The sequence below is a fragment of the Elephas maximus genome, chromosome 20, assembly GCF_024166365.1.
Source record: "Elephas maximus indicus isolate mEleMax1 chromosome 20, mEleMax1 primary haplotype, whole genome shotgun sequence".
NCBI classification, from domain to species: Eukaryota; Metazoa; Chordata; class Mammalia; order Proboscidea; family Elephantidae; genus Elephas; species Elephas maximus.
The window spans coordinates 62,932,475-62,958,193 of NC_064838.1; the positions used below are offsets into that span (position 1 = coordinate 62,932,475).

Here is a 25,719-nt window from a genome sequence, read left to right on the forward strand (position 1 = left end):
TGTGGTTGCTTACAATTCCATTAGCTTAAGCTTGAGACCTGGAGAAGCTACCTTTTAAATACAATCCGGGCCTTTGCTGTGATGTGAAATTTTGGTGGCCATGGTGGGGCAACCAATAAATTTTGTTCCTCAGTTGTCCGAAATGTAGAAATTTAGAGGGAACAAATTTAAGGGCTGGGAACCCTCCATTCTGTGAATTGTAAACGAAGGAGAAAACTATTATCGTCTGAGTTTTTACTATGTGCTAAGCCCCTTCCCATCCCACTGCATTCTTTATATCAACCTTTCCAGACAGGTATTATTTTCTCCGTTTTTGATGCGGGAGCTTGGAGAGGTTGGGTAACTTATTCAGTCATGCAGCTGGTGAATGCCAGAGCCCTGTAAATCCTGGCTGCCAGATTCCAAGTCCAACTGTCTCCATAGTTCTAGGATGCTGCCCTGAGAGAGGCAGCGAAGGTGGAATTTCTGTGTGGTGGGGTGGGGGCAAAGGACCAGGATTATGGCCTTGGGGGTCTGGCCGAATGTGGGGCAGATTTGAGTGTGAGGAGCTGATTCCAAGGTTCTCTGGTGCTGTTGTTGAGGTTCCTGGAGCTGTTACAGTGGAATTGAGGAACCCTAGTCTGAGGGGTCTTGGCTGGGGGTTCTGGGAGTTAAAGGCCTTGTGGGGTGGGCTGAGAGCTGGGCCAAGAGCAGAGGCCAAGTCTCTGGACCAAGGACCGTGTTTAGGGTTCTCAATTCTGAGAGCTTGGGTCTGAGGGTTCTGGGGTCCAAGGGCTCCAAGGGTTCTAAGCGCCAAGCTCTTAAGTTCTTAAGTCCAAGGAGCTGGGTCCAAGGGTCTCTGTAAAGCTTGGGTCTGAGAGGCTTTAACAGAAAATCTCTGGGTCTCCAAGGCTCAGACTGAGGAGTCCCATCCTGAAGGCCATTCTTCTGGGGCCCCGGGTCCTTGGGCCTGGGGGGACTGGGTGGGAGAGGTCCAGTTTTAAGGGTCTCAGGTCTAACAGTCTCAGCTTTTGAAGCTTTGTTTGGGAGCCTCTGATCCTGGGGGTTCCTGGATCCCAGGGCTAACGGCATCTTCGGATCTGAGGCTAGAGATTATGGCCCAGGGTGGAGTGTTCCCGGATCCGAGGGCTGGTGCGAGGACAACTGGGTCTGCAGTGTGACTGCGAGGAACTGGGAGGCTAGGGCCCAAGGCCTAGACTAGGCGGAAGTTGTCGCTAGGAGCCAGCGAGCGGTCCGTATTTGCTGCGTCGGTGCTAGGACCCGGCGGGAGGCGACGGAGGGTAGAGCTGCCAGTGTTGACTGCGACGGCTCCGAGCCTGTCGGCGCTAGGACCCTGCGGGCCTGGCGGGCGGCGGTGGGTAGAGCCGCCAATGTTGATGGGTCGGCGGGAGCGTCGGTGCTAGGACCCCGCGGGCCCGGCGGGCGGCGGCAGCGCGTGGGGCGGCGCGTGTTGACAGCGGCGGCGGCGGCGGAGCCGGGCGGGCGGTGGGAGTAGGCGCCTCCGGTTCCTACCTCTGGTCCCGGGGCGGCGGCGGCCCGGCGTCCCGGGATGGCCTTCATGGAGAAGCCGCCGGCCGGCAAGGTGCTGCTGGACGACACGGTGCCGCTGACAGCAGCCATCGAGGCGAGCCAGAGCCTGCAGTCCCACACGGTGCGCGGCCCGCCGGGTGACGCGGGGCGGTACGGGCCGCGAGGGGGCGGCGGCGGCGGGGCGCGGGTCGGGCGGCTGGGCCGGGCGGAGGCTGGGCCGGGGGTAGGCGGCCCAGGCCTGGAGGGCGCTGGGGCCGCCGTGGGTCTGGGTCAGGGCCCCGGGAGCCCAGCATCGCGCTGAGGTCCGGAGGGGCCGAGGAGGGGGCCGCAGCTCTCAGGGCTGGAAGTGGGGTCCGTGGCCCCCGGGCCGAGGGTGGAGCGCAGTTCCTGGGCCGAGGTTAGGGGCTGCTGCCGTCAGGGCTGGAAGTGGGGTTCTTGGCCCCTCGGGCCGAGGGTGGAGCGCAGTTCCTGGGCCGAGGTTAGAGGCTGCTGCCCTCAGGGCTGGGAGTGGGGTCCGCAGCCCCAGGGCCGGAGGTGAGAGGGGCTAAGGGGTGCCTCCCACCGAGGGCCAGGCCTGGAACCTCCCGCCCAGGAAAGGGGCTCCGAGTCGGGAGAGGTGTTGGATTCTCGGGCCCACCTTTGGCCGGGGGAGTAGTTAAGACAGCACCCAGGAGCTTCTCGTCCACTTCTGCCCGCCGCCAGCCTTCTCTCTGGGGCTCTTGAGCCTCGCTCCTTGCAGCGGGGGTCTGAGAGATGGGCTGAGGGTGTGCCTGGCCAAATGGAAGTATGAATTTTGTTGGGGCAGCAGAGCGAAAGTGACCGGGGTCTGCAGTCCCGTTTCCAGGTCAGCTGCTTGGCCGAGGCAAGTGAATTGGTAAGGGGGGGCCGACTGGGGTCCTGCTGAAGCAAGTATCTGAACGTGCTCCTTCCTTCTCTCGTCTCACCTGCACTTGTAGTGGGGCAGTGGTAGCCTTCGCTTGAGTTTTTAATCCACTGGAGTAGCATAAAAGAGTAATAGGTCCTCGTGGGAAACACAGGCAGAGCTCTTTTCTGTTGCACGTACTGTCTTTTATGGGACTTTAAAACCATAGTTGTTTTCATTCGCCTGTACCTTTTTTTGAAAGGCACGTTATGCATTATAATTTACAAGCTATAAACCCACGAACCAGCAAAACAAAACAAAACAAACAAACAAAAAAACCCTGGAGCTGCCAGCCAGTGGGACTTTGGGAAATAATGAACGGGGAAGGAGCCATTCCTTAGGTTGTAATGTGTTGTCAGGTCACCAGACCAGGCCAGGCTCAGAGGCTTGTTTACTGTTGCAGTGGGCTTGGTCTTCATCATCTGGAGGCTAAAGGCCACAATAGCCTTCTGTTTCTCTTTTTGTTCAAATTGTTCTGGTGACTTCAAAAGAGACCTTTCATTCTGTTGCATTAAAGTGGTTTTTTTTGTTGGTTTGTTTTTGTTTTTAACCTTAGTTTCCTTTTCCTATGGCCATGCTTTGTAAGGCTTGGGTTGTTCAAAGTGTTCATTTTCAGTTAGGAGAATGATTTATGTTTTTAGAAAGTGCGTTTATTTCATTTAATCCTATTCTACGGACATACGAGAAGGCACCATAGAGGGCAGAGTTTGTTAAACTCCCTGAACGTTGTACCTAAGGGAGCATGTGTTAAGGGTTGAAATTTAGGACTGGGAGTCAAGACAGTTCTGCTATGAAGTTAGACTTTTGACTCAACTGCTGGCAAGTAAAGCTAATAACCTTTCAGAGTGGGGTTGAGTCTTTTAGGTTTATTTTGTACTGATAGTGAAGAGATAAAACCAAACCCACTACCCGTCAAGTTGATTCTGACTCATAGTGATCCCTATAGGACAGAGTAGAACTGCCCCCTGGAGTTTCCAAGAAGCACCTGGTACATTCGAACTGCTGACCTTTTGGTTAGCAGCCATAGCTCTTAACCACTACACCACCAGGGTTCCTGTTTATAAATACTTACAGATCACTTCTTCCAGGAAGCATTCCATGATGGCCATGATGGCTACTGCCCCAGGCCATGTGCTCGCCTCCACCTTACCCTTGATGAGTTTGCTCTGTAATTACTTCTTTACCTGCCCTCTCCACCAGGCTATGAGAGAGGGGTAGCTTCTTGTTCACATTTGGGTCCCAATCCCTGGCGTCTGGTGGAATTTCGTATATGTTTGTTGATGAATACATACATGAACTGCAATTTTACCATGCCTCTTTTTCTTCTTGTGTTTTGGAGCAACACAGCATCTGAGGTGCTAAATTAGAGCTGAGTGCCTCATCTGCTTGGGTGCAGCGATGAAAGCCGTAAGAGGACTTCATTTTGTTGCAGAGTTTTTCTTCAAAAAATAAAATTATTTAGGATGGGACGTGGCAGGTCCTGTAATGATGACTGAACACAAAAGAGAATGACTCACAGGAGACCCATAGAGGCAGATGTGATGGAGTAAAAATGTAGTGTTGTCTTGCGTAATTTTTCAGCTGTTCTGTGTTCTTGTTATTTTAGCTGTAAAGTTTGAGACAGAAATGTTGCGTCAGCCCTGAACTTGATTGAGAAAATTAGATGCTGATGCAAACTCTGGATTATTAGTGTTTTATGAGTAAGTCCCTCTCAAACAGGAACTCTTGGAAAGGCGCGGTTGTTAAGGGGAGTGTATAGAAGAGAAAGGCTTTGTTTCCCATCGGGAAGGGAGAAGATAGCTTTCCAGTTTATTAGCTGAAGGGATGCACCCTTGGCAGGCGGAGATGGTGCCCCAGAGGTCAGAGGTCTGCTCTCCCTTTGAAATACTGAATCTCTAGGAAGTTTTTTCTGGCTGCAGGGTGGAAAGTGTGTATAGTAGGCAGCTTTTGGGTTGGGAGCAGCAAGACCTTAGTATAGGTCTGAGCTGACACTTTCTAGCCATGTGACATTGGTCATTTCACCTTTTTGATGCACAGGTTCATCATATGTAAGTGGGGTAATAAATACCTGTCCTGCCTGCCTCTTAAGATCAGATGAGATAACCTTTATGAGGTATTGAAAATGTATTCCTGTGCTGTCTCACTAAGGGATGAGCAGCTGGGAATGTACGGTGGGGTGTGTATGGGTTTTTGTCTGAGGGATGCACTTGAGTTGTAAACTTTCACCTAAAGCACAATAAATAAATTTAAAAAATAAATAAATGAAATGTATTCCTTCCTTTTTCTGTCTACTCCCTGAAAACATATCGGCAAAAGACTAAACACACTGCAAGTAGTATTATGCCAAGAAAGCTCATTTCTGTTCATAGTTGCTTTCATGTATTGAGGTTGTGTAGCCTCGGGAAGCAGAAAGTTTCAGGTTAAATCTGATTTCGGAATTCGGGGTTTGGGAGGGAAAAACTCTGTGGATGGTAAATCCATCTTGGAAAATACAGGTGCCAGAAGGCTGACAGAAGCACAAGCTCCTGAAAGGGCCTGGCAGAAAGGGCAGAGGGAGGTAGTTGGTCTTGTGGTGTGAATGATTTTATTTTCATTTTTATGGAGCATGATGAATTTAGCTTCAGGAAATACACCAGGCCTCTGCTGCATGGAAATGAACCTTCCATAGAATCAGAGAGGAAGGGGGAGGGTTTTCCAAACAAAAGGAATTTTGGTAAAAAGCCACACAGGTGAGTAGGAAAAAGGTTGGGAGGATTAAGAGAGAAGACCAGGGAAATATAGGTTCTTGGCCACATGAAAGAGAAAACTTTTAAAGTCAGTAGACTAAAAACAGGCTTACCTAGCTGAAATAGAAACCAGGGGAACCTCAAGAGGGTTGTTATCAAACATGCATATCCAATTTTTGCTGGCTGGTCCACGGTAGTGTGATAGCTTTTTAATCTCAGTTTTTTCTTTTTAAAATATTCCTCTGTGGGGTTAATCTGGATCGGGCCCATTTACCCTGCAGCTGGTACGTTTTGTTCTAGAGAAGGAAAAGATAATTTTAGTGATATTTGAGGCATAACTGAAAAGCATTTTTGAAAAATCTGTGGAAAAGATAATATTACATGTTAAAATCCTTCCTAAAAATGGGTCTGTCCTTAAACTTTTGATTTTTGGAAACTGCATTCCTGCATGGTTTATTATTTCAGCAATACTCGTTCATGCAACAAAAATGTATTGAGTGCCTATATGTGCCAGGCATGTGCTGCAGATGCGGGTGGACTCCACAGCTCCTGCTTCCCTGGAACTTCTGTTCTAACGGAGTCCCTGAGTGGTGCAAATGGTTAACACGCTTGGCTGCTAAACGAAAGGCTGGAGATTCAAGTCCTCCACTGCCTCAGAAGAAAGGCCTGGCGATCTGCTTCTGCAAAATCGAAAACGCCATGAAGCACAGCTCTACTCTGACACACATGAGGTCTCCATGAGTCAGAGTCAACGCAGCAGCAACTGGTGCTGGTTTGTTCCGTGGCCTCGGGTTTTCCAGGGTGTGTACCGGCAACCAGAGTCTTTACCTGCCGCAGTGTGAATGTTTTTGGAGCTCTTTCTGTGGTTTGGCACTGCACTTCAGCTTCTTGGTCAGATGGGACGCCAAATTAGAGAAATCATTGCTTTCAGATCCTGAAATTTTAAGGAAATCCAGTGCTCCGTATCAGAATCTGCCTGATTTTTAGGTATGCTTTAGAAATTTTCTTTAGAATTCCAAGTTTTGATGAATATTTAAAACATTTCTTTGAAGGTGTTCTCCCAGACTAATTAATCCAGACTCCACGAGAGCTTGCAGCACTTTCCCACGTGACAGTAATAACAGCAGTTGTTTTGATAGACTACTTCCTTACCTACTTTTCTCCACTTGTCTCTGAAAACTGATAGGATGTCGTCAGAAAGCCCCAGTTGGAAGCTTTCAGAGACCAGTAGTTAGTTAACTTAAAGATTGTCAATAATTTCTTCCTACTGGAGAAGTCAATTTTTTTGCAGCTGCTTTTGGGGGCTGGTGTCACCCTGCATGCCACCTCTTTGAGAACTACCCCACTGGAAAGGTTTCCTGTGGAATGTAAGAACCTGGCTGTAGTTACTAGGAGAAAAGAGGATTCTGGGGCTGAAGTTGACCTTACATGAGAAGGTAGTTATGTACTTTGCTCCCCAGGGAAACAGCAGGGATCCGCCACCCAAGTTTAGACAGCTTCCACATGGATTGCGATTTTGCGATTGTTCAAAATATATGTTACTCGGGCAGAGCAAGATGGCCGAGTGGAGGCTCCAATATACTCCCCCAGCAACTAACCCACTGAACCACGAATAAAAACAAGCACAGACAGATCAGAATATAAGTTAGTGATTAAATGGGCTGGTTTGAGGGAAATCAGTCTATGCTGCAGGGCAAGTAGTGGTTCCTTTTCAAGCTGCTAGAGATCTAAGGTGGGCTTCTTTGTGACAAGAAGTGAAGCCCTCCTTTATGGTACAGTTTCTTTTGATGTCCTGAGAAGGGGGGAGCTGAACCCAAATACTGTTGTAGGACTCTAAGTGCCAAGTGCTCTGTGTAGGAAAAAAAAAAGAGGGGGAATAATAGGCGATTTTCCATTGTTCTTTTTGATTAAACTGAAGCCATTCTTGTCATTGTGCACCAGGCACAGCAGTAAAAAGAAACAAACCGGTTTCCATGAAGTTGATTCTGACTCATAGTGACCCCATGTGTTACAGAGTAGAACTGTGTTCCATCGGGTTTTCTTGGCGGTAATCTTTGTGGAAACAGATCATCTGGCCTTTCTTCCATGGCGCCACTGTTGTTGTTAGGTGGCATGGAGTCAGTTCTAACTCACAGCAACTCTGTGTACAATAGAACGAAATGCTGCCCTGTCCTGCACCATCCTCACGGTCGTTGCTGTGTTTGAGCCCATTGTTGCAGCCACTGTATCAATCCATATTGAGGGACTTCTTCTTTTTTGCTAACGCTCTACTTTACCAAGCATGATGAACTTCTCCAGGGACTGGCCCCTCCAGATAACATGTCCAAAGCACCTGAGAACGTTCTGGCTCTACTTCCTCCAAGACAGATTTGTTTGTTCTCCTGGCAGTCCATGGTACATTCAGTATTCTTCACCAACACCATAATTCAGATGCATCGGTTCTTCTTTGGTCTTCCTTATTCATTGCCCAGCTTTCACATGCATATGAGGGGATTGAAAACACCATCGCTTGGGTCAGACACATCTTAGTCCTCAAAGTGACGTCTTCGCTTTTTAACACTTGAAAGTGGTCTTTTGCAGCAGATTTACCCAAAGCAGTGCGTCTTTTGATCTCTTGACTGCTACTTCCGTGGGCGTTGATTGTGGATCCAAGTAAAATGAAATCGTTGACAACTTCAGTCTTTTATCCATTTGTTATGATGTTGCTTATTGGTCCAGTTGGGAGGACTTTTGTTTTCTTTATGTTGAGGTATAATCCATAGGGAAGGCTTTATTCTTTGATCTTCATCAGTAAGTGCTTCCAGTCCTTTTAGCTTTCAGCAAACAAGGTCGTGTTATTTGCATATCACAGGTTGTTAATGAGTCTTCCTCCAGTCTTGATACTGCATTCTTCTTCATATAGTCCAGCCACTAGGATTATTTGTTCAGCATACAGATTGAATAAATATGGTGAAAGGATACAGCCCTGACACACACTTTTGCTGATTTTAAAATACGCAACATCCCCTTGTTCTGTTTGAACCATTTCTCTTGATCTATGTACAGGTTCCTCATGAGCACAATTATGTTTTCTGGAATTCCCAGCCTTCCCATTGTTACCCATAATTTATTATGACCCACACAGTCACGTGCTTTTCCATAGTCCGTAAAACAAAGGTGGACATCTTTCTGGTATTCTCTGCTTTCAGTCAAGATCCATCTGACATCAGTGATGATATCCCTGGTTTTACATCCTCTTCTGAATCCTGCTTGAATTTCTGGCAGTTTCTTGTCAATGTACTACTGCAATCGCTTTTGAATGATCTTTAGCAAAATTTTACTTGTGTGTGATATTAACGACATTGTTCGATAATTTCTGTGTTATGTTGGATCATCTTCTTTGGAATAGGCATAAATGTAGATCTCATCCAGTTGGTTGGCCAGATAGCTCTCTTCCAGATTTCTTGGCACAGATGAATGAGTGCTTCCAGTGCCGCATCAGTTTGTTGAAACATCTCAGTCAGTATCTGTCGATTCCTAGAGTCTTGTTTTTCTCCATGCCTTCAGTGCAGCTTGGACTTCTTCCTTCAGTACCATCGGTTCTTGATTGTATGCTACCTCCTGAAATGGTTGAATGTCGACCAGTTATTTTTGGTACGGTGACTCTGTATATTCCTTCCATCTTCATTTGATGTTTCCTGCCTGGTTCAGTGTTTTGCCCATGGGAACGTTCAGTATTGCAACTCAGGGCTTGAACTCTTCAGTTCTTTCAGCTTGAGAAATGCTGAATGTGTTATTTTCTTTTGGTTTTCTAACTCCAGATCTTTGCACATTTCATCATAATAACTTTACTTTGTCTTCTTGAGCTGCCCTTTGAAATCTTCTGTTCATCTCTTACTTCATCGTTTCTTCCGTTCACTTTAGCTACTCTACATTCAAGAGCAAGTTTCAAAATCTCTTTTGACATCCATTTTGGTTTTTTCTTTCTTTTCTGTCTTTTTAATGACTTTTTCTTCCTTCACAGGAAAGGCTTAACAGAGGGGCCAACATTTCAGAGAAAATGTTCTAAATTAGCATTTTCCAGCCTTTTTTGTTTGACCTGCAGGCTCCTTTCATCATAATGTTGAATCATAAAATCTTTCTCTGGAAGTGAGTTTAAATATAAAAAAGTATTTTGTTCAGATCAAAGTAGTATTAAAACTATATGAATGTTTGTGGTGTGAATTATACTGGTTTTTGAAGTATTAGCGATTGTAAGAATTGTGATAAGGTGAATGTGATATGGGTAATACTGAAAAGGTGGAGGTACTTGTCACATTAAAAGCTACCGTTTATGGAGCACTTAGTGTGTGCCAGGTCCTGTGCTAAGTACTTTATATTCAATTTCTAATTATTTCTGTCATTCTCTTTGGTCAACTTTGTTGAAGTATAGTTGTTAAAGCTCACCAGTTAAAAAGTAATTGAGGTGAAATTTATATAACATAAAATTATCCATTTTAAAGTAAACAATTTGGTGGTATTTTGTACATCCACAGTGTTGTGCACCACCACTTCTGTCTGCTTCCAGGCGTTTCCATCACTCTGGAGTAAAATGCATTAAGCAGCTTCTCCCTAGTCTCCCATCCACCTAGCCACTGCTTTCTATCTCTCTAGATGTATCTGTTCTGGGTATTTCATATAAACAGAATCATACAATAAGTGATCTTTTGTATATGACTTCTTTCACTTTGTATAATGTTTTGGAGATTCTTCCACTATTGTAGTTTGTATCAAGTACTTTATTCCTTTTTATAACTGAGCAGTATCTCAATAATATACCACAGTTTCTTTATCCATTCATTCCTTGATGGACATTTGGGCTGTTCCACCTTTTGGCTGTTCACCAATTTTAAGTCTATAATTTGATAAGTTTTAACAAATGTATATGCCCGTGTCACCACTGGCTGACATTTTTATCACTCCAAGTATTTCCCTGCTGCTCCGCTGCAGTCAGTACCCTCCTTCTGATCCCTGGAAGCTATCTGTCTGCCCTGTCACTATAGTTGCACCTTTTCTAGAATGTCACATATAAATGGAGTCTTATAGTACGTAGTCTTTTGTGTCTGGCTTCTTTCACCTAGCATAAACTTTTGAGATTCTTCCGTGTGGTTGCGTGTTTCTTTTTATTACTGAGCAAGTATTCCACTGCATGAATGTACGACAATTTGTTATCCATTCACCAGCCAGTGGCATTGGGTTGTTTCCAGTTTGGGCTATTATGAATAGAGCTACTGTCAACATTTGGGTACAAGTCTTTGTGTAGATATATAGTCATTTCTCCTGGCTCAATGCCTAGGAATGGAATCGCTGAGCAGATAGTATGTGCATGTTTAACTTTGTAAGAAATTGTCACACTGTTTTCTAGATTCTCATTTGATGTCACAATTCTCTGCACTTTTCAGTTGAAGAAAATGAGGCACAGAGAGGTTAAGTAACTTGCTCTCAGCCGTAGGGCTATGGGTGGCAGAGTGAGGGTTTGGATGATGCCAGTGGGCTTTGAACAGGAGAGAGAGATATGAGATGGGAGCCGTCCCACACCGGATCTGTCTTCAGGACCTGGAGAGCAATGGACCTGCTTAATGGCTGCACTAACCCAGGTCTAGAAGACAGCGAGTTAGGGGTCCCCCTCTGCCCCAGAGAACCAGACAGCGGTTCACGAGACCATTTTCCCAGTTCTCCCATCCTAAGCACGTAGATTGTTGCTGTTAGTCGCTGTTGAGGAAATTGCTGAGTGCCCCGTAAACCTGGTATCCACTTTGTTTGTTGTTGTTGTTAGGTGCTGTTGAATTGATTCTGACTCACAGCGACCCCATGGGACAGAGCAGAACTGCCCCACAGGATTTTCTAGGCTGCAGTCTTTTATGAGAGCAGATCTCCAGGCCTTTCTCCAGCAGAGCCTCTGCGTGGGTTTGAACCACCAACCTTTTGGTTAGCTGCGCTCAACCATTTTGCCACCAGGCTCCTTTGATATCCACTTTAGGTATGTTTGTGTAAATATGCTCCTGTTTGCTCCTCCAGAGCACTCGTGGAGAGAAGATCTGTTACTTGCATGCAGACCCTTGATTACATCTGGCCCCAGCAGCGTGTACCCGTAGGAGGAGGTGGTTTGAAAAGTGCAGAGGTGTTAAAGTCTGGAGACTCTGGGCCAGGCTGTGTTCTCATAGCTCTCTGTGTGAACTCCCATTACCCAGACCTGAGTTCTCCTTACTCTGCCCCTGGCCTCTGAGAGGGTCAGCCTCCTCCTGACTGGATGGACTGGTTCTACCTGCCCTGCTGACCTCTCTTCATCAGAACAAGAGGGTTTACAATAGGAAAGCTTTCTGCCTGAAGCCAGAGGGCAAGAATGCTGTACCCTTGTGTCAGACAGGCCTGGGCAAGGTCCCCATCCACCACTTAGAAACTGTATCCCCTTGTTTAAGCATTTGCCCTCTGTGGACCTTGAGGCCCTTGCTGTATAAGGGAGATAGTGACACCTACCTCAAAGCATTGTTGGGGGTGGAATGACTGAGGGACAGAACTCACAGAGTAAGGGCACCTTAAACACAGCAGTTATTACGTTCAACTTTGAGGAGACGTATAGCAGAAACCAAACCAAATATTTGTCATCGAGTCAGTTCCGACTCATGGCGACCCCATGTGTTGCACAGTAGAACTGCGCTCCACAGGATTTTCATGGCTGTGACCCTTCAAAGGCAGATCACCAGGCCTTTCCTCCTAGGCACTGTCACTTGCATGGTTGGTTATGAAATTGGAACTAGTCTCTGAGGAGAACGGAGTGACGTTTTGTATGTAGTCGGCTCTCCGTTATCCCTAGTGATGGTGGCCAATTCTACCGTAAATGATTAAAACCAGTAGGTACTCACCTAACTTGACCTCACCCCAAAGTTTTCAAGCTTCTCTCCTACCAGTGTTTTACCAATGCTGACACAAGTAGAAGAATTAATTTCTTTGCCTTTCATCTTGTGTTTCCCCAGCCTCCCCAGCACAGTAAACGTGCTGATGAGTAGTACAGTGGTCGAAAGGTCCTTTGCCAAAGAAAAACGGTGATAGCCTGCAGTTACTGTTGGTAACATGCTCCTGATACCTGGTCCCTATGAGCCAGAATCAACTCAAAGGCAATGTTTTTTTTTTTTTTGGAATACCAGCCCTTATTCAAATTCAGATAATCAGATAATCTCCGTCCTTATCACTCAGGATTCCTACTTTTAAATTACATATGTAGAAAACCTAGAAACTTTTAAAAATGTTTTTCCTGCTCATTGAGGATAGCCTGAAAAATGTAGAAAAACATCCAAGAGAATTAAACCACCCAAAATTTTACCTCCAGAGATAACCACTCTTAACCTTTGGTGTAGTTCCCTCTTCTATCAATGTTGTTATCATAGGATTTTTTATCCTCTTTTTTTTATAGTTAACATTATAGCTCACACCTTTTCCTCACGTAATAAAAATTCTTTTTTATGCATCCTTTTAAGGGCTTGCACATTCTTCCACTATATGGATAAACCACAATTAACTGATCTATTCTCTTATTTTTATATCCCAATTGTTTTAGGGGGAAGCTTTTTAATTAACCCCATGGAAACTGGGACAGTGGAGGCTGGAGTGATGGTACTGCCTCTCAGAGATCAGAGACTAATAACATGTTTCTCACGTTCAAAGAGAATGGCTTTTTATTTCTCCTTTGGTGCTGCAGTGGTGTGGCTGCCGTCTCCTGTGCTTGCTGATTAAAGCCATGGTGTGTTCACCTCCAGACACCTTGTGTTTGCTGCTCCCTTAGTGAGGAAGAAAACAGTTACACAGCTGGCCACTGGGCCAGATGCTCTAAATATGCTCTCTCATTTAATATTCACCACAACCCTATTGGAAAGTTCTGATTTCCATTTTGCAGAAGAATAAACTGAGGCTCAGCGAAGGTAGGGGCACAAAACTAGTAAGTGGCAGCTGGGCTTTGAAGCCTGGTGTCAGTGACTTGAAGGTCAGTGCCCTTTCCCCTGGGGACTTGTGGTTACAGTATGTGGGGAAGGGGTTGCACATTGTGGCTGATCTCACCCAGTGACTAGCTCCTTCTCAGGCTCCAGAAGGACTCCCAAGTGGCCTGTCCTCTGGGGCAGTGGAAAGGGGGGCAGGTAGACCAGAAGTGGCCCCAGAAGGGAGTACACTTAGTTGTCAGCCGGTCCTCACATAGGTACCATCCAAGGTGGTGAGGGATGAGGATACCAAGTTAGATGCCAGAGTTGACATAAAAATCATTATTTCCAAACAGATCAGAGTTTGTGTGTTCAATTCTCTTTTCTGGTCAGTAACTATTGCAGTGGGAGTCCTGTGAGATTCTGTTCAGTCCATGAATTTCTCTTTTAGGACATTGACCCTATGAAACATGAGGATTATTGAATGAGGGAAGGGTATGTTTCATTGGTTACTATTCAACTGAGCCCCAGGTTTTTGAGTTTGTTTATTTGCACTGATATAAGGTGGAATTCCTGGGTTCCCACTTTAGCAGCCTGGGGCATTTGCGTTGGCATCATTTAAGGGCCAGTGTACTGTGGAATGCCACGGGACTGGGTGTTTAAAATGCAGCAGGCTTGTCCTGTCGTCATGTCTGAGGTCAAAGGATTTTTGAGTGCAGCTTTGCAGCATTTCTGCTAGTTGGAATATCGGCTATCTTAGAAGTCGGCCTGGAGACCAGCTGTCCTGGCAGAAGAGGAGACACTGTCTCTGAGGAGGGCCAGGACTTCAGAGGCTGGGAGTCGGGGAGAAGCAGGTGCATCTCACGGCAGACATCAAAGGATGTTTGCCACCTGTTCCTGGTCTCTGAGGTGAATACAGAGTAGAAAATGCAGAGTTCGTTTTGCATAAGGCCGATGTACACAGTTCTGTGGTTCAGTCAGTTAGATTTTAAAATAAATTTCATTTCAGAAGGAGATACACTTGGCTTCACTCACCTGTCACAATTCAAGTTGAGATACTGAGATTCTTCAGATGGCTTTTAAAATGAAAAAACAAAACAAAACACAGGGCTTTCTGCATTGAAAAATCTGCTGGTGAAATAACGGAAATACTGAAAAATTATCAGAGCAACAATTAGTCGTTAATTCTGAGCGAGCCGAGCAGGAAGCCTGCAGTGACTTGCTGTCCTCCAGGGAGCTGCGGCCGCTGTGCTCTGTGACCACGTGGTGTGAATATAGATTCTTCCAAAGGAACGCTAAGTCTAAGGGCTTGGGAGAGCTCATGGAGATTTTCTTTTTTTTTTAATTGTGCTTTAGGTGAAAGTTCACAGAGCAAATTCGTTTCTCATTAAATAGTTAATACACAATTGTTTGGTGACATTGGTTGCCAACCCCGTGGTGTGTCAACACTCCCCTTCTACCCCGCCCCACTGGGTTTCCAGTTTCTCTTCGTCCAGTTTTCCTGTCTCTTCCTGACCTCTCTTCTTTGCTTTTGGGCTGGTGTGTCCATTAGTCTTGTATACGTGACAGAAGTACGGAGCGCGTGACTTATGTGTGTTGTTGTTGGCCCTATAGACCTGCCTAACCTTTGGCTGAATGGTGAACCTCAGGAGTGTCTTCAGTACTGAGTTAAAAGGGTGTTGGGGGCCATACTCCCGTGGAGATTTTCTTGAGAGTGGTATTTGACTTTACCTGGGTTTCGGCGCATATGAAAAAGAGCAACATTGCTCCCCAAAGGAGCAAGCAGTGAGTCGACAAATATCTGTCAGCCAGTGTTTGCTGTGCTTCCGCCCTCAGCCTGATACTGTGCTGGGTGCTATTTGGATACCAAGAAATGTATGAAGAACTTCATCCAATTGGAGAATTGAAGAACTCAATCCAATTGGAGAAACTTCACTCCCTAAACATAGACAGGGGACAAAAATAGCAGTAACCTGATTAGAAAGCTTAGCTTCCCAAATTTTAAAAAGGTCGAACAGCAAAGTTAGGGGAGGGAGTAAGGGGTGTTCCTAGGATACAAAGAGCCCTACTGGAGTAGAAAACCAGTTGTTGTAGTGTCACTTCCGACTCACGGTGATCCCATGGGTTCAGAGTAGAACCACCCTGTAGGGCTTTCAGTGGCTGATTTTTCATAAGTAGATTGTCAGACCTTTCGTCTGAGGCACCTCTGGGTGGACTTGAACCTCTAGCCTTTCCGTTAGCAGCCAAGCATGTTAACCATTTGCACAACACAGGGCCTCCGACTGGAGGAGAGGAGAGTTTGAGTAGAAAGTGTTGGATCAAGTGGTGGATGAATGGTAAGAAGTTTGGATTTCATCCTCTGGCCAGTGGAGAGCCCTGGAAGGTTCCTGAGCGGGGAGGTAGCGTGGTATTGGATGTCCCGCAAGTCAATTTTGATCATGCTCTGAGGACATTCTCATGAAGGGAAAGTACCAGGAGAGAAGTGGGCTTGAGAATGAACCCAGAGGGTAACATGGCTCATGGGTACTGGACAATCAAGCCTGCCCTCCTGTCCCAGGCCCACCACTTTCTATCCTTTCAAGGACTCATTTTCCCCAGCTGTCCTGTGGGGTAATGGTTCTTCCCTGCTTGCCCCAAATGTCCACTGGAAGATGGTGTGAGTGGTGCCTGAGGAAGCTGACAGGGCCCAGGTAGGGACCCTAGAGGGCTGAGGTGAGTACATACTGTGCTCAGGAAGACAGTGGAGCCGAGGCCTTACTGAGGCTGGGGGTGGCACGGTGGAGGGGGCCGTGAGGTTTGCTGGGTGCTTGGTGCATTTGACTCCTTCCTCTTATGTGGGTTTATTTTTTTATTTTTGTGGTGTGGAACTGTTTCCTGTCTGTTTGAGAGGTAACCGTGGTTTGATTTATACCTTTAGAATTGCGGTTCTCAGCCCTGGCTGCACATTAGAACTACCCGGAGACTTTTAAAAAATACTAATGCCTGTCTGTGCCGCAGCCCAAACAAATTAAATCTGAACCACTGGGAGGTAGAGACCAAGCATATATGTATATTTTTTAAGTTCCCTAGAGATTCTAGAATGCAGCAGGGTTCCCTCGGCTTTAGAGATACCAAACCTGTTGCCATTAAGTTTACTCCAACTCATAGCGACCCTATAGGACAGAGTAGAGCTGCCTCGTAGGGTTTCCAAGGAGTGACTGGATTCAAACTGCGAACGTTTTAGTTAGCAGCCGAGCTCTTGAGCTCTTAACCACTACGCTACTCAGGCTCCACTTTAGAGGTAGAGAAGTGGAAACATGGACGTGTATCTGCAAAATGCCCTCAGGACAGGCTCACTGGTCTTTCTGTACTTTGAGTCTCAGAGTAAATCTGACAGCTGTGCCCAAAGGGAGGAGAGAATTAGTGGGTTAGACTGGTTTGAATGTTTAGGTTTTGGCTTTAGCTTCTTTAACACATTTCTTTGAAGTGGTCTGCGTTTGTAATCTCACTAAAATAATTTGGGGCCAGATGGATTCAAAATACGTTTTCTTCCTTATTTTTTCTAAAACCTCATCAAATCAAGGCATCTTTGAGCACCAGCTACTGGGCAGTGAAATCCTAAATATTTTGGAAACTCGGAAAATACAAAATGCCAGTGGGATGCTTACTTGGAAAATGGTGTATGTTGGCAGCGTTAGTTGGCAGCCATGGAAGTGATAGTCTGTCCACCCCTGCATCCCTGCCAAGACAGGAGTCGATAGGTCTCTACTCCTTGGAGATAAACTAGAGTTCCATGCACTAGGGAGGACTCCCAACTTTCAGGACTGCAGAAAGACTTGGGCCTCAGAGTTTCCCAGGCCACTGAGGGCCACCAGCCATCCCTGGCAGGTTGGAAGGTCTTGGAAGTCAACAGGGACCTGGGTTCCAAGTCCCTTTTCAGCCCACCTCTTCCTCCCTATGTGGCCTTGGGCCTTGCTGAGCCAAGATCACCTACCTCCGAGAGCAGCTGTGAGGACTGAACGAGAAGTGCTGGGTATGGGGCTTAGCATGGTTCCTGGCCCTTGGTCAGTGCTCATTTTACGTCATGTCTCTCTCCTCTTCCTTCATTTAAGTCAGAAATCATATGGTCCTGAGATGTTTCCGATTTGAAGAACTCCATCAACAGAGCATACTGAGTTGCTAAAAGACCCACATGCTAGAGCTTGGCCCAGCAGCCATCCTGGGCTGCCAAAATAAGGGGTGTAGTGTCGAGAGGAGGAGCAGAAAGGAAGAAGGCCCTTTGGGGAAGTGGCAGCAGATGGTAGGGTTTGATGGCGTGCATAGATGACTCAGGGCTGCCCTGCAGGGCTCTTAGCTTTCCCTTCCGTGCCTGATGGGCCTTGGTGGTTTATTGGTGCCTTTATACCCACTGCGGGCTCTCTTCCACATCAGAGGGTGGTAAAGATGGGATTGATTCTCCAAACAGTCCCAGGCTGCTGACTGCAGCTCAGGAGGTGGGAGGCCTGACTTCAAATGTGGGTTTCTACTAGTCTCCAGGGCACCATTCTCTTTGCTTTAATAAAGGCTACAGCCTGGTGGCAATAGTAGGCAGCCATGCTATGTTTTTTAGCTTACAGCATTGGAACTCCTCTGTCAGAAGTGATTTGAGGTGACAGTATTTCCTTTTGGTCAGGCTGGATGGTGGTATCTGGGAAACTTAAAAAAATTCTGTTTTTTATAGCCCCATTGAAGTGAAATAAAAATATTTCTGAGCAAAATCACCTTACCTGTCTCCCATTCTTTTCCTGTATCTGTGACCACATGACATGGGATATTGAGGTTACACTGGAGGCTTATTCTTGAACACTCCCTCATGTGCCTGGCCTGTACAGGGTCCTTTCCCAGGGGAAACACAAAGAGTGGTGCTTTGAAGCCACTAGTAACTAAGGGCACCCATCAGGTGGACACACTCCCACGTTGTGAATGGTGTTGCCTGTGGGTTAAGTGGACCAAGGCCAAGGGCAGATGACAACAGAAATAATTACCACCACCACCCAACATCCCTAAGCCTCCATGGACTGGGGTGACCTGCTATGCTTGATGTACGTAAGCCAGGGTTTCTCAACTGTGGCACTGTTGGCAGTTTGGGCCAGATAATTCTTTGTGATGGGGGGCTAGCCTGTTGAGCAACATCTTTGGCCTCTACCCACTAGATACCGGTAGAATCCCCCAGCTGTGACTACCAGAAATGTCTCCAGACCTTGCCCAGTGTTTCCAAGAGGGCAAAAACGCCCGTGGAGAACATTGACCTAAATATAAAAAGTACCTTGGCAGAAACATCCATTAGGATATCATTTTGGGACATCACAGCTTGACATCAGGCCCCAGGTACTATTTTGTAGCTACTGCTTTCCTCCTGCCAAATGCCGTTGCCAAACATTTATCGTGTGCCCTTTCATAGCTGAGTGAAGACATTCTAAACTGTTATGTCTGCATAGGGTAGGGTGGAGTAGTGTGCCTTTTTTGGTCAGACTATGTACCTTTCTTGTTCAAGGTTCTATCCCCAGCGTGAATGAAGCACAGAGATCTCGGGACATCATAGGTGCTTAATAGATGTTTACAATTGCCAGCAGCATTTTTGCAAAAAAACACGTCCACACTTTAAATTCCAAGTATGTAAAGTAGGCCAGCAAATATCTACTTGGCACCTACAGTGTGTCTAACATTGAGCTGCAACTTTTAAAGAATAATACTATTCCCCTGACAAATCAAGGTGAAGCAATGGATGCTCAAAGTGATTTTTGAGAATTAACATTTTCCGCTACCTTAGATATAAAAAAAAATTGCCCGTGGGTAGTTGTTTGTAATTACTCAACCGTATGTGCAGTTTTCACCTCTACTGTAAGAATGTAAGGAGCCCTGGCAGTGCAGTGGTTAAGAGCTCAGCTGGCAACCAGAGGTTGGCAGTTCAAATCCACCAGTTGCTTCTTGGAAACCCCATGGGGCAGTTCTACTCTATCCTGTAGGGTTGCTGAGTCAGAGTTGATTCTAGGGCAGTGGGTATGGTTTGGGTTTATAAGAATGTAAAAACCCAGAAAATTTGTCAGTGTTATCACAGTCCCGAGAGGAGGAGATTTCAAAGCTAAAGGGTTGATCCTCACATAGAAGAATTTCAGATATTATTAGTGTTTTATTTTTGTGTGTTCAGAAATAATTGCATTAGCATACTGCTTAGGAAATTTGCCACATTACCCAAATCAGTTTTGAAATATTACTTTATAACCCCATACGAAACCAGCTAAGCATGGTACCAGGCACATAGTTGATGTCAGTTCATAATAATTAAGTAAATGGTGTTGAATGAACATCCTTAAAATGTTCCAGAAGGAGGCGAAAGTTCTTGCTTTTGTGGACTTTATCTGTCTTTGCTAAATGAAGAGAATGGTATGGATGGAAATGAGTGATAGTTTAATAAGGTCTATTTTAAAACCCAGTTACCAGGTTAACAATGCTTATTTGTCTTTATTTACTAAATAACCTATTTAATTCAGTGGAATTGATTCAGTAGAAAGGATTTGTTGAGTACCATGTTTAAAAAAAAAAAAATTTTGTTTTTTTTTGTTGTTGATAAGCATTTGTTGAGTAGTAACTATGGGTAATGCCTGAATCATACCATACAACCATGTTAAAACAATTCTGAGTATTCGAGGAAGAAGCGTTAATAGTCTTTATGTGATCTAATCCATACCTTCACTCCTAACTCCCTGTGTGTATAAGCAGAGGGTTGGAGTAGGTCTGTGTTTCTTGCTTACTTATTCTTAAGAATTAGCTGGGGAGGCAGTTAAAACTTCTCATTCCTAAGCCTCTGTCCTAGAGATTCTCTTTCAGCAAGTCTGGTTCAAGGCCTGGGAATGTGTATTTTCAACACTTCCTGGATGATTTTTATGATCGGGCAGGTTTGGGGGTTGCTGGACTCAGTTTCTTTGGGAAATGCCATCAATGTACATCTCTTCCATCTTTTCACTTGTTTTCTTAACCATAGCCCTTTATAGCTGGCTGTGTGGCTAAAATGCAAACTTGGAACACTTAGAAGTCATGAATCTCAGTCTTTTGACTGCTGTCTCACTTAATTTTGAATGTCTGCCTTTTGCTTATTTTTTTTTTAAACTAAACTTTTTATTTTGAGATAATTGTATAGTCCCATGCAGTTAGAGGAAATAATACAGAGGGATCCCATGTACCCTTTACCCAGTTTCCTCCAGTGGTAACACCTTGCAAAACTATAGTACAATATCACAACCAGGATATTGACTTTGATACAGTGAAGACAACATTTTCATCAACACAAGGATCCCTCATGCTTCTCTTTTCTAGCCATACCTACTTCCCTCCTGCCCCCACCCCACCACCCCAGCCTTAACTCCTGGCAACCACTAATCTGCTCTCCATCGCTCTAGTTTTGTCATTTTAAGGATGTTAGATCAATACAATCATGCATTGACTCTGGGGTTTTGGGGATTGGGTTTTTCACCCAGTATAATTTTCTGGAGATTCATCCAAGTTGTTGTGTGTATCCATAGTTTATTTGGACATCCTTGCTTTGTTCTTTATCTTAGGTGAAAATACTAAGTCTTTCACCATTAAGTATGTTAACTGTAGGACCTTTTTAAGGTGGTTTTGTCAAGTTGAGGAAATTTCCCTTTATTATCATTTTTCTGAGAGTTCTTATGACTGGGTATTTGTAAAAATGGCATGGGGGTGTCATCAGACCTCTTTGTCTAACTTCACGAGTGGGAGGAGAGTCATGATCATCAACAGCATCAGCCCAAAGCTGATTCCTATGAAGTGGAGGTCAGACATACCTCCTCTCTCCAACCATTTTACCAGTCCGACACCAGCTGTCCCTCCTATGGCACTCTCTACTCCTCTGCTGGATTTGAAAATTTGTTGCAATGGCAACACAGAACTACAACAGACCATACTCACAGTTGTGGGGTTTATTAGGGAAGTAACATTTTACAATTCAGGATCATGCACAACTCAGGATACAGTGAGGTTCTTCCCAGTTCAATCATGGCCGAGGAAACAACACTGGAAAAGACTCGAATTTTTGACTGGAACCATAACCAGAATGGGAAAAATTATGGCCCAAAGCCCTGCAAGAAACTGAATTTCCTTCTTAGAAAGCAAGGACAGCTTATGTGTTATGCAGCAACCAAATCTCTTGCCCGTCGGATTTTGTGGAGAGTTGGAAACAGTGGTGCCCCACTCAAAGATGGCGGCCAGCCATCCTGCTTTGAATGCGTGCTGCTCTCAGCCCTGGAATTGCAGCCTCACACATCAGGCGCCTGAAAGGGCTCACTGCTCCTCTTCCACGTCTCCCATTCCAGGGCTTTGACCTGTAATTTTTTTATGGTCCCGAATCTCCCAGATTTTAAAAGTTCTAGCCTGTTCTGGTTTCACTCCGTTGGCCATGATCGTATTTGTTTAAAGCTGTTCAAAGTGCTGGATACAGTTCTTTGGTCAGGACAGTTTCTTCTTGGCTGTGCCTGCATGCAAGCCTTTCCCTGGCCCTTGACCTCTTGGCCCTTGGCTTCTCAACTCTTGGCTTCTTGGCCCTTGGCCTGGCCTCTGCCCTGCTCAGGCAAGTGTTGCAAAGCTCTTTAGCTCTGCCAATAAGTGCCTGGAGACACCCTGCTCCACCAATAAGCCTCGGCCCAAAGGCAGTCAGCTCTCTTGTTCCTTGGGTTGGTGAGCCTAGCTTGGGGTTCAGCAGGCCTTGCTCCACCAAGTGCCCGGAGGTACCCCACTCTGCCAGCAAATCTCCTGCCTAACGGTGCTTGGCTCTCTCGTTTCATGGGTCGGCATGCCCACTGTAGCTGCCTTACTCTGTGGGCCAGAAAGCCCACTGTGCCATCTAGTGCCAGTCTCCTGGTTCTGCTGCTGCTGTTTTTGTGCTGCAGTTGTCACCACTTCTCACAGTCTTGCACTTTCCAAAGAATGTGCTCCACTTCTGGCTCTTCTTTCTTGATGGTATTGGGGTCCCCTCTTCCCACCTCTGGGATGGCTCATTTTAAGCCTAGCAGGATGGCAAAACTGACTGATCTCCTTGGGGTTCCATGCACATTATTTACATCATTAGCAATGCTGTCCAATCCCCTTGGTGGGCCACAAGCACCTTATTTGCATAGTCCCACCCAGTCATTTCGTGGGAGTCTTAAGACCATGCATGACTAGAAGGGCGGTATTAAGTAATTCAGTGCACTGCAGTGTTGAGTTTTGTCAGATGATTTTTCTGCATCAATTGATATGATCATGTGACTTTTCTTCTTTAGCCTGTTAACATAGTGAATTACATTAATTGATTTTAGGATCATTAACCAGTCTTACATCCCTTAAATAAACCCTACTTGATCATGGTATATAATTCTTTTTATATGTTGCTAAATTTTGTTTGCTAATGTTTTGGTAAGAATTTTTAAGCCTATATTCATGAGGAACATTAGTCTGTTTTCTTTTTTGTCTGATTGTGGTCAGGGTAGTAGTGGCTTCATCAGGTGAATTAGAAAATGTTTCTTCCTCTTGTATTTTCTGGAAGAGTTTGTATAGAATTGGTATTAATTCTTTAAACACTTGGTAGAATTCCCCAGTAAAATCATCTCGCCTAGAGATTTCCTTCTGGGGAGATTTTAAATTTAAATTTAATTTCCTTAGTAGTTGTAGAGATATTAAAATTATCTATTTCATATTGACTGAGTTGTGCTACTTTGTGTTTTTGAGGAATTGGCCCATTTCATGTAAGTTGTCAAATTTATGTGTGGAGCTGTTTATAGCATTCTCTTATTATCCTTTTGGTATCTGCAGGGTTGGTACTGATATCTGTTTCATTCTGAAATTAGTAGTTCATCCCTTTTCTTTTTCTTGGTCAGTTTGGCTAGAGGTTTATCGATTTTACTGATCTTCTTTCAGCTTTTTGTTTCGTTGATTTTCTCTTTCACTTTTTATTTTATTGATTCTAGCTCTTTATTATTTCCTTCCTTTAGCTTCCTTCGCTTTATTATGCTCTGTAAGACTTTTCTAGGTTCTTGGACACTTAGACTTTTGATTTGAAACTTTTCCTCTTTTCCGATGTAAGCATTCAGTGCTATAAATTTCCCTCTCAGCACGGCTTTAGCTGTGTTCCACAAATTGTGTTATATTAAATATATACATTTTTAAATTGCAGTAAGTGTATGTGTATAACAAAACATTTGCCCTTTCAATTATTTTCTGTTTTTATTTTCATGCAGTTCAGTGTATTTTTTTCTTTCCCTCGAAACTTCCTCTTTTATCTATGGATTATTTAAAAATGTGTTGTTTAGTTTCCAACTCTTTTGGGGATTTTCCTATTATCTTTCCGTTACTGATTTCTAGTTTAATCCACTATGTTCAGAGAACATACTCTTTATGATTTCAATTCTTTTAAATTTGTTGATGTTTATCTTAATGGCCTAGTACATGGTCTTTATTGGTATATGTTGCATGGGTGTTTTAAAAGAATATGTATTGTGCTGTTGTTGGTTACAGTGTTCTATAAATATCATTTAGATCCTCTTGGTTGATGATATTGTTGAATTCTTCTATATCCTTTCTAAGCTTCTGTCTAATTATCCTGTCAATGGTTGAGAAAGGTGTTGAAGTCATGAACTATAATTGCAGATTTGTGTATTTCTTCTTTCAGTTCTATCAGTTTTTTTTAAATATTTTATTGTGCTTTATGTGAAAGTTTCCAGAGCAAATTAGTTTCCCTTTCAATAATTTATACACAAATTGTTTCATTACATTGATTGCAATCCCCTCAACCTATAGTTCTATCACTTTTTGCTTCACATGTTGCAACTCTCTTGTTTGGAATACTATACATGTTTAGTATTGCTATATCTTTTTGGTACAGTTATCCTTTTATTTTTATGTAATGTCTCTCTGTCTCTGGTAATTTTCTTACTCTGAAGTCTGCTGTATCTGATATTTTTGATTTTCTGATTCAGGGATTTTGCAACTGAGGCTGTTTCTCTTCTCTTTTTCCAGGAATACATCATTCGGGTACAGAGAGGAATTTCTGTAGAAAACAGCTGGCAGGTAAGCTTCTTCTTCTTCTTCTTCTTTTTTTTGTCTCTAGAAAAATGTTTAAACTTCTGGCCAAAAACCTGACTTAAGGCACCTAAAAATCTGGAAACATCAAAACATATGTAAATATAAATCCTGCTTCTCTTAGGTATAATCCATGTATTATAAAAGGCTTCTCTGTTCCCAGTTGTTTGGTCAAATTCGTATATGATGTTGCCACCAAGAGTATCTACAAACCAAAACCAAACCAAACCCAGTGCTGTCGAGTTGATTACGACTCATAGCGACCCTATAGGACAGAGTAGAACTTGCCCATAGAGTTTCCAAGGAGCGCCTGGTGGATGCAAACTGCCAACCCTTTGGTTAGCAGCCGTAGCACTTAACCACTACGCCACCAGGGTTTCTGAGAGTATCTACAGAATGTACAAATTCCTTGTTTTACTCCTAGAAGTTCAAACCTCCTCTCCCGCAGCCAAGGTTCAGGTAGAAGAGGTTAGAGTTCAGTTCACCAGGTAGAAGGATGAGACAAGTGCCCTGAATATTGTCTAGTTGGGCCACTGTGTTTTGTGGGCTCCCAAGTCCACTCGTGGGTAATTTCTAGTGCTAGTTGCCTTGCTAACCCTCAGGAAAGGTCTTCTTGGGGCCCCAGGCTCGGCTTTCCTCAGTAGTGGCCTCAGAGAGAAAAGACCTCCCACCCAGGCCTAGTGGTCCATCCCATCCCGGTTGCTTTGCAGAGGGTGGGTGAATTTTGTACAGGGGCCATTTCTTTCCCCCCACCTCTACCCCAGTCTTACAAAAATCTTACGTTGTCCTTTGCAGCCCAGCTTGAGCCTTTCCTCTCACCCTAAGTGTCTCTGACCACGGTGGTCCCACAGTTGGTCTTTTCTTTGCCTGAAATTTCAACTGCTTTCAGTTTGAATGATTATAAATATTTAACATGTTTTGAGCATTTATTAAGTGTTAAGTTCTGCGTCGAGGTCATTAAATTATTTAACCCTTTAAAAACAATCCTGTGTGGTAGCATTATCCTGATTTTACACTTGAGTGGTAAGTAACTTGCCCAAGGTCATGCTCAGATTGGTGACAGCAGGGCTGGAATCTGTGTCTTCTGGTGAGCCTGTGTGGCCGACCACTGCACTACCTCTCAATTCTTTGCACTTAGGAGGGACGGCCATATATATATTTTTAATTAATTTAATTTATTGTTTATTGTTGTTGCGAATATACACAGCAGAACATACATCAATTTAACAATTTCTACATGTATAATTCAGTGACGTTGATTACATTGTTTGAGTTGTACAACCATTCTCACCCTCCTTTTCCAAGTTGTCCCTCCCCCATTAACAGAAACTCACTGTTCGCCAAGTTTTCTATCTTTCGAGTTGCTGTTTCAATTTGATCCCATGTAGATAGATCTTAAAAGGGTATAATGTTCAAGGCAGACATTCTTTACTACTTAAGTTAAACTACTGCTTGGTTTTAAGAAGACTTCAGGGGATATTTTTGGTTTAAGGTTTAAAGTTTATCTCAGAGTGATAGTTTCAGG

General features: G+C 44.5%; 1 protein-coding gene across 11 annotated transcripts in view; it reads left to right on the forward strand.

Annotated features, from left to right (window-relative positions):
* The first annotated feature begins 1,423 nt into the window (after positions 1–1,423).
* PXK (PX domain containing serine/threonine kinase like) overlaps positions 1,424–25,719 on the forward strand; it is an 89,709-nt gene continuing 65,413 nt past the window's right edge. For 7 of the 11 annotated variants that reach the window (XM_049861780.1, XM_049861778.1, XM_049861781.1 and 4 more), the window contains exons 1-2: positions 1,424–1,651; positions 24,132–24,182. In XM_049861780.1, coding sequence (XP_049717737.1) covers positions 1,550–1,651; positions 24,132–24,182 — 153 coding nt within the window. In that variant the 5' untranslated portion in view covers positions 1,424–1,549. The remainder of the gene's footprint in view (positions 1,652–24,131; positions 24,183–25,719) is intronic. The other 4 variants (XM_049861783.1, XM_049861785.1, XM_049861784.1 and 1 more) reach the window with 1 other exon arrangement.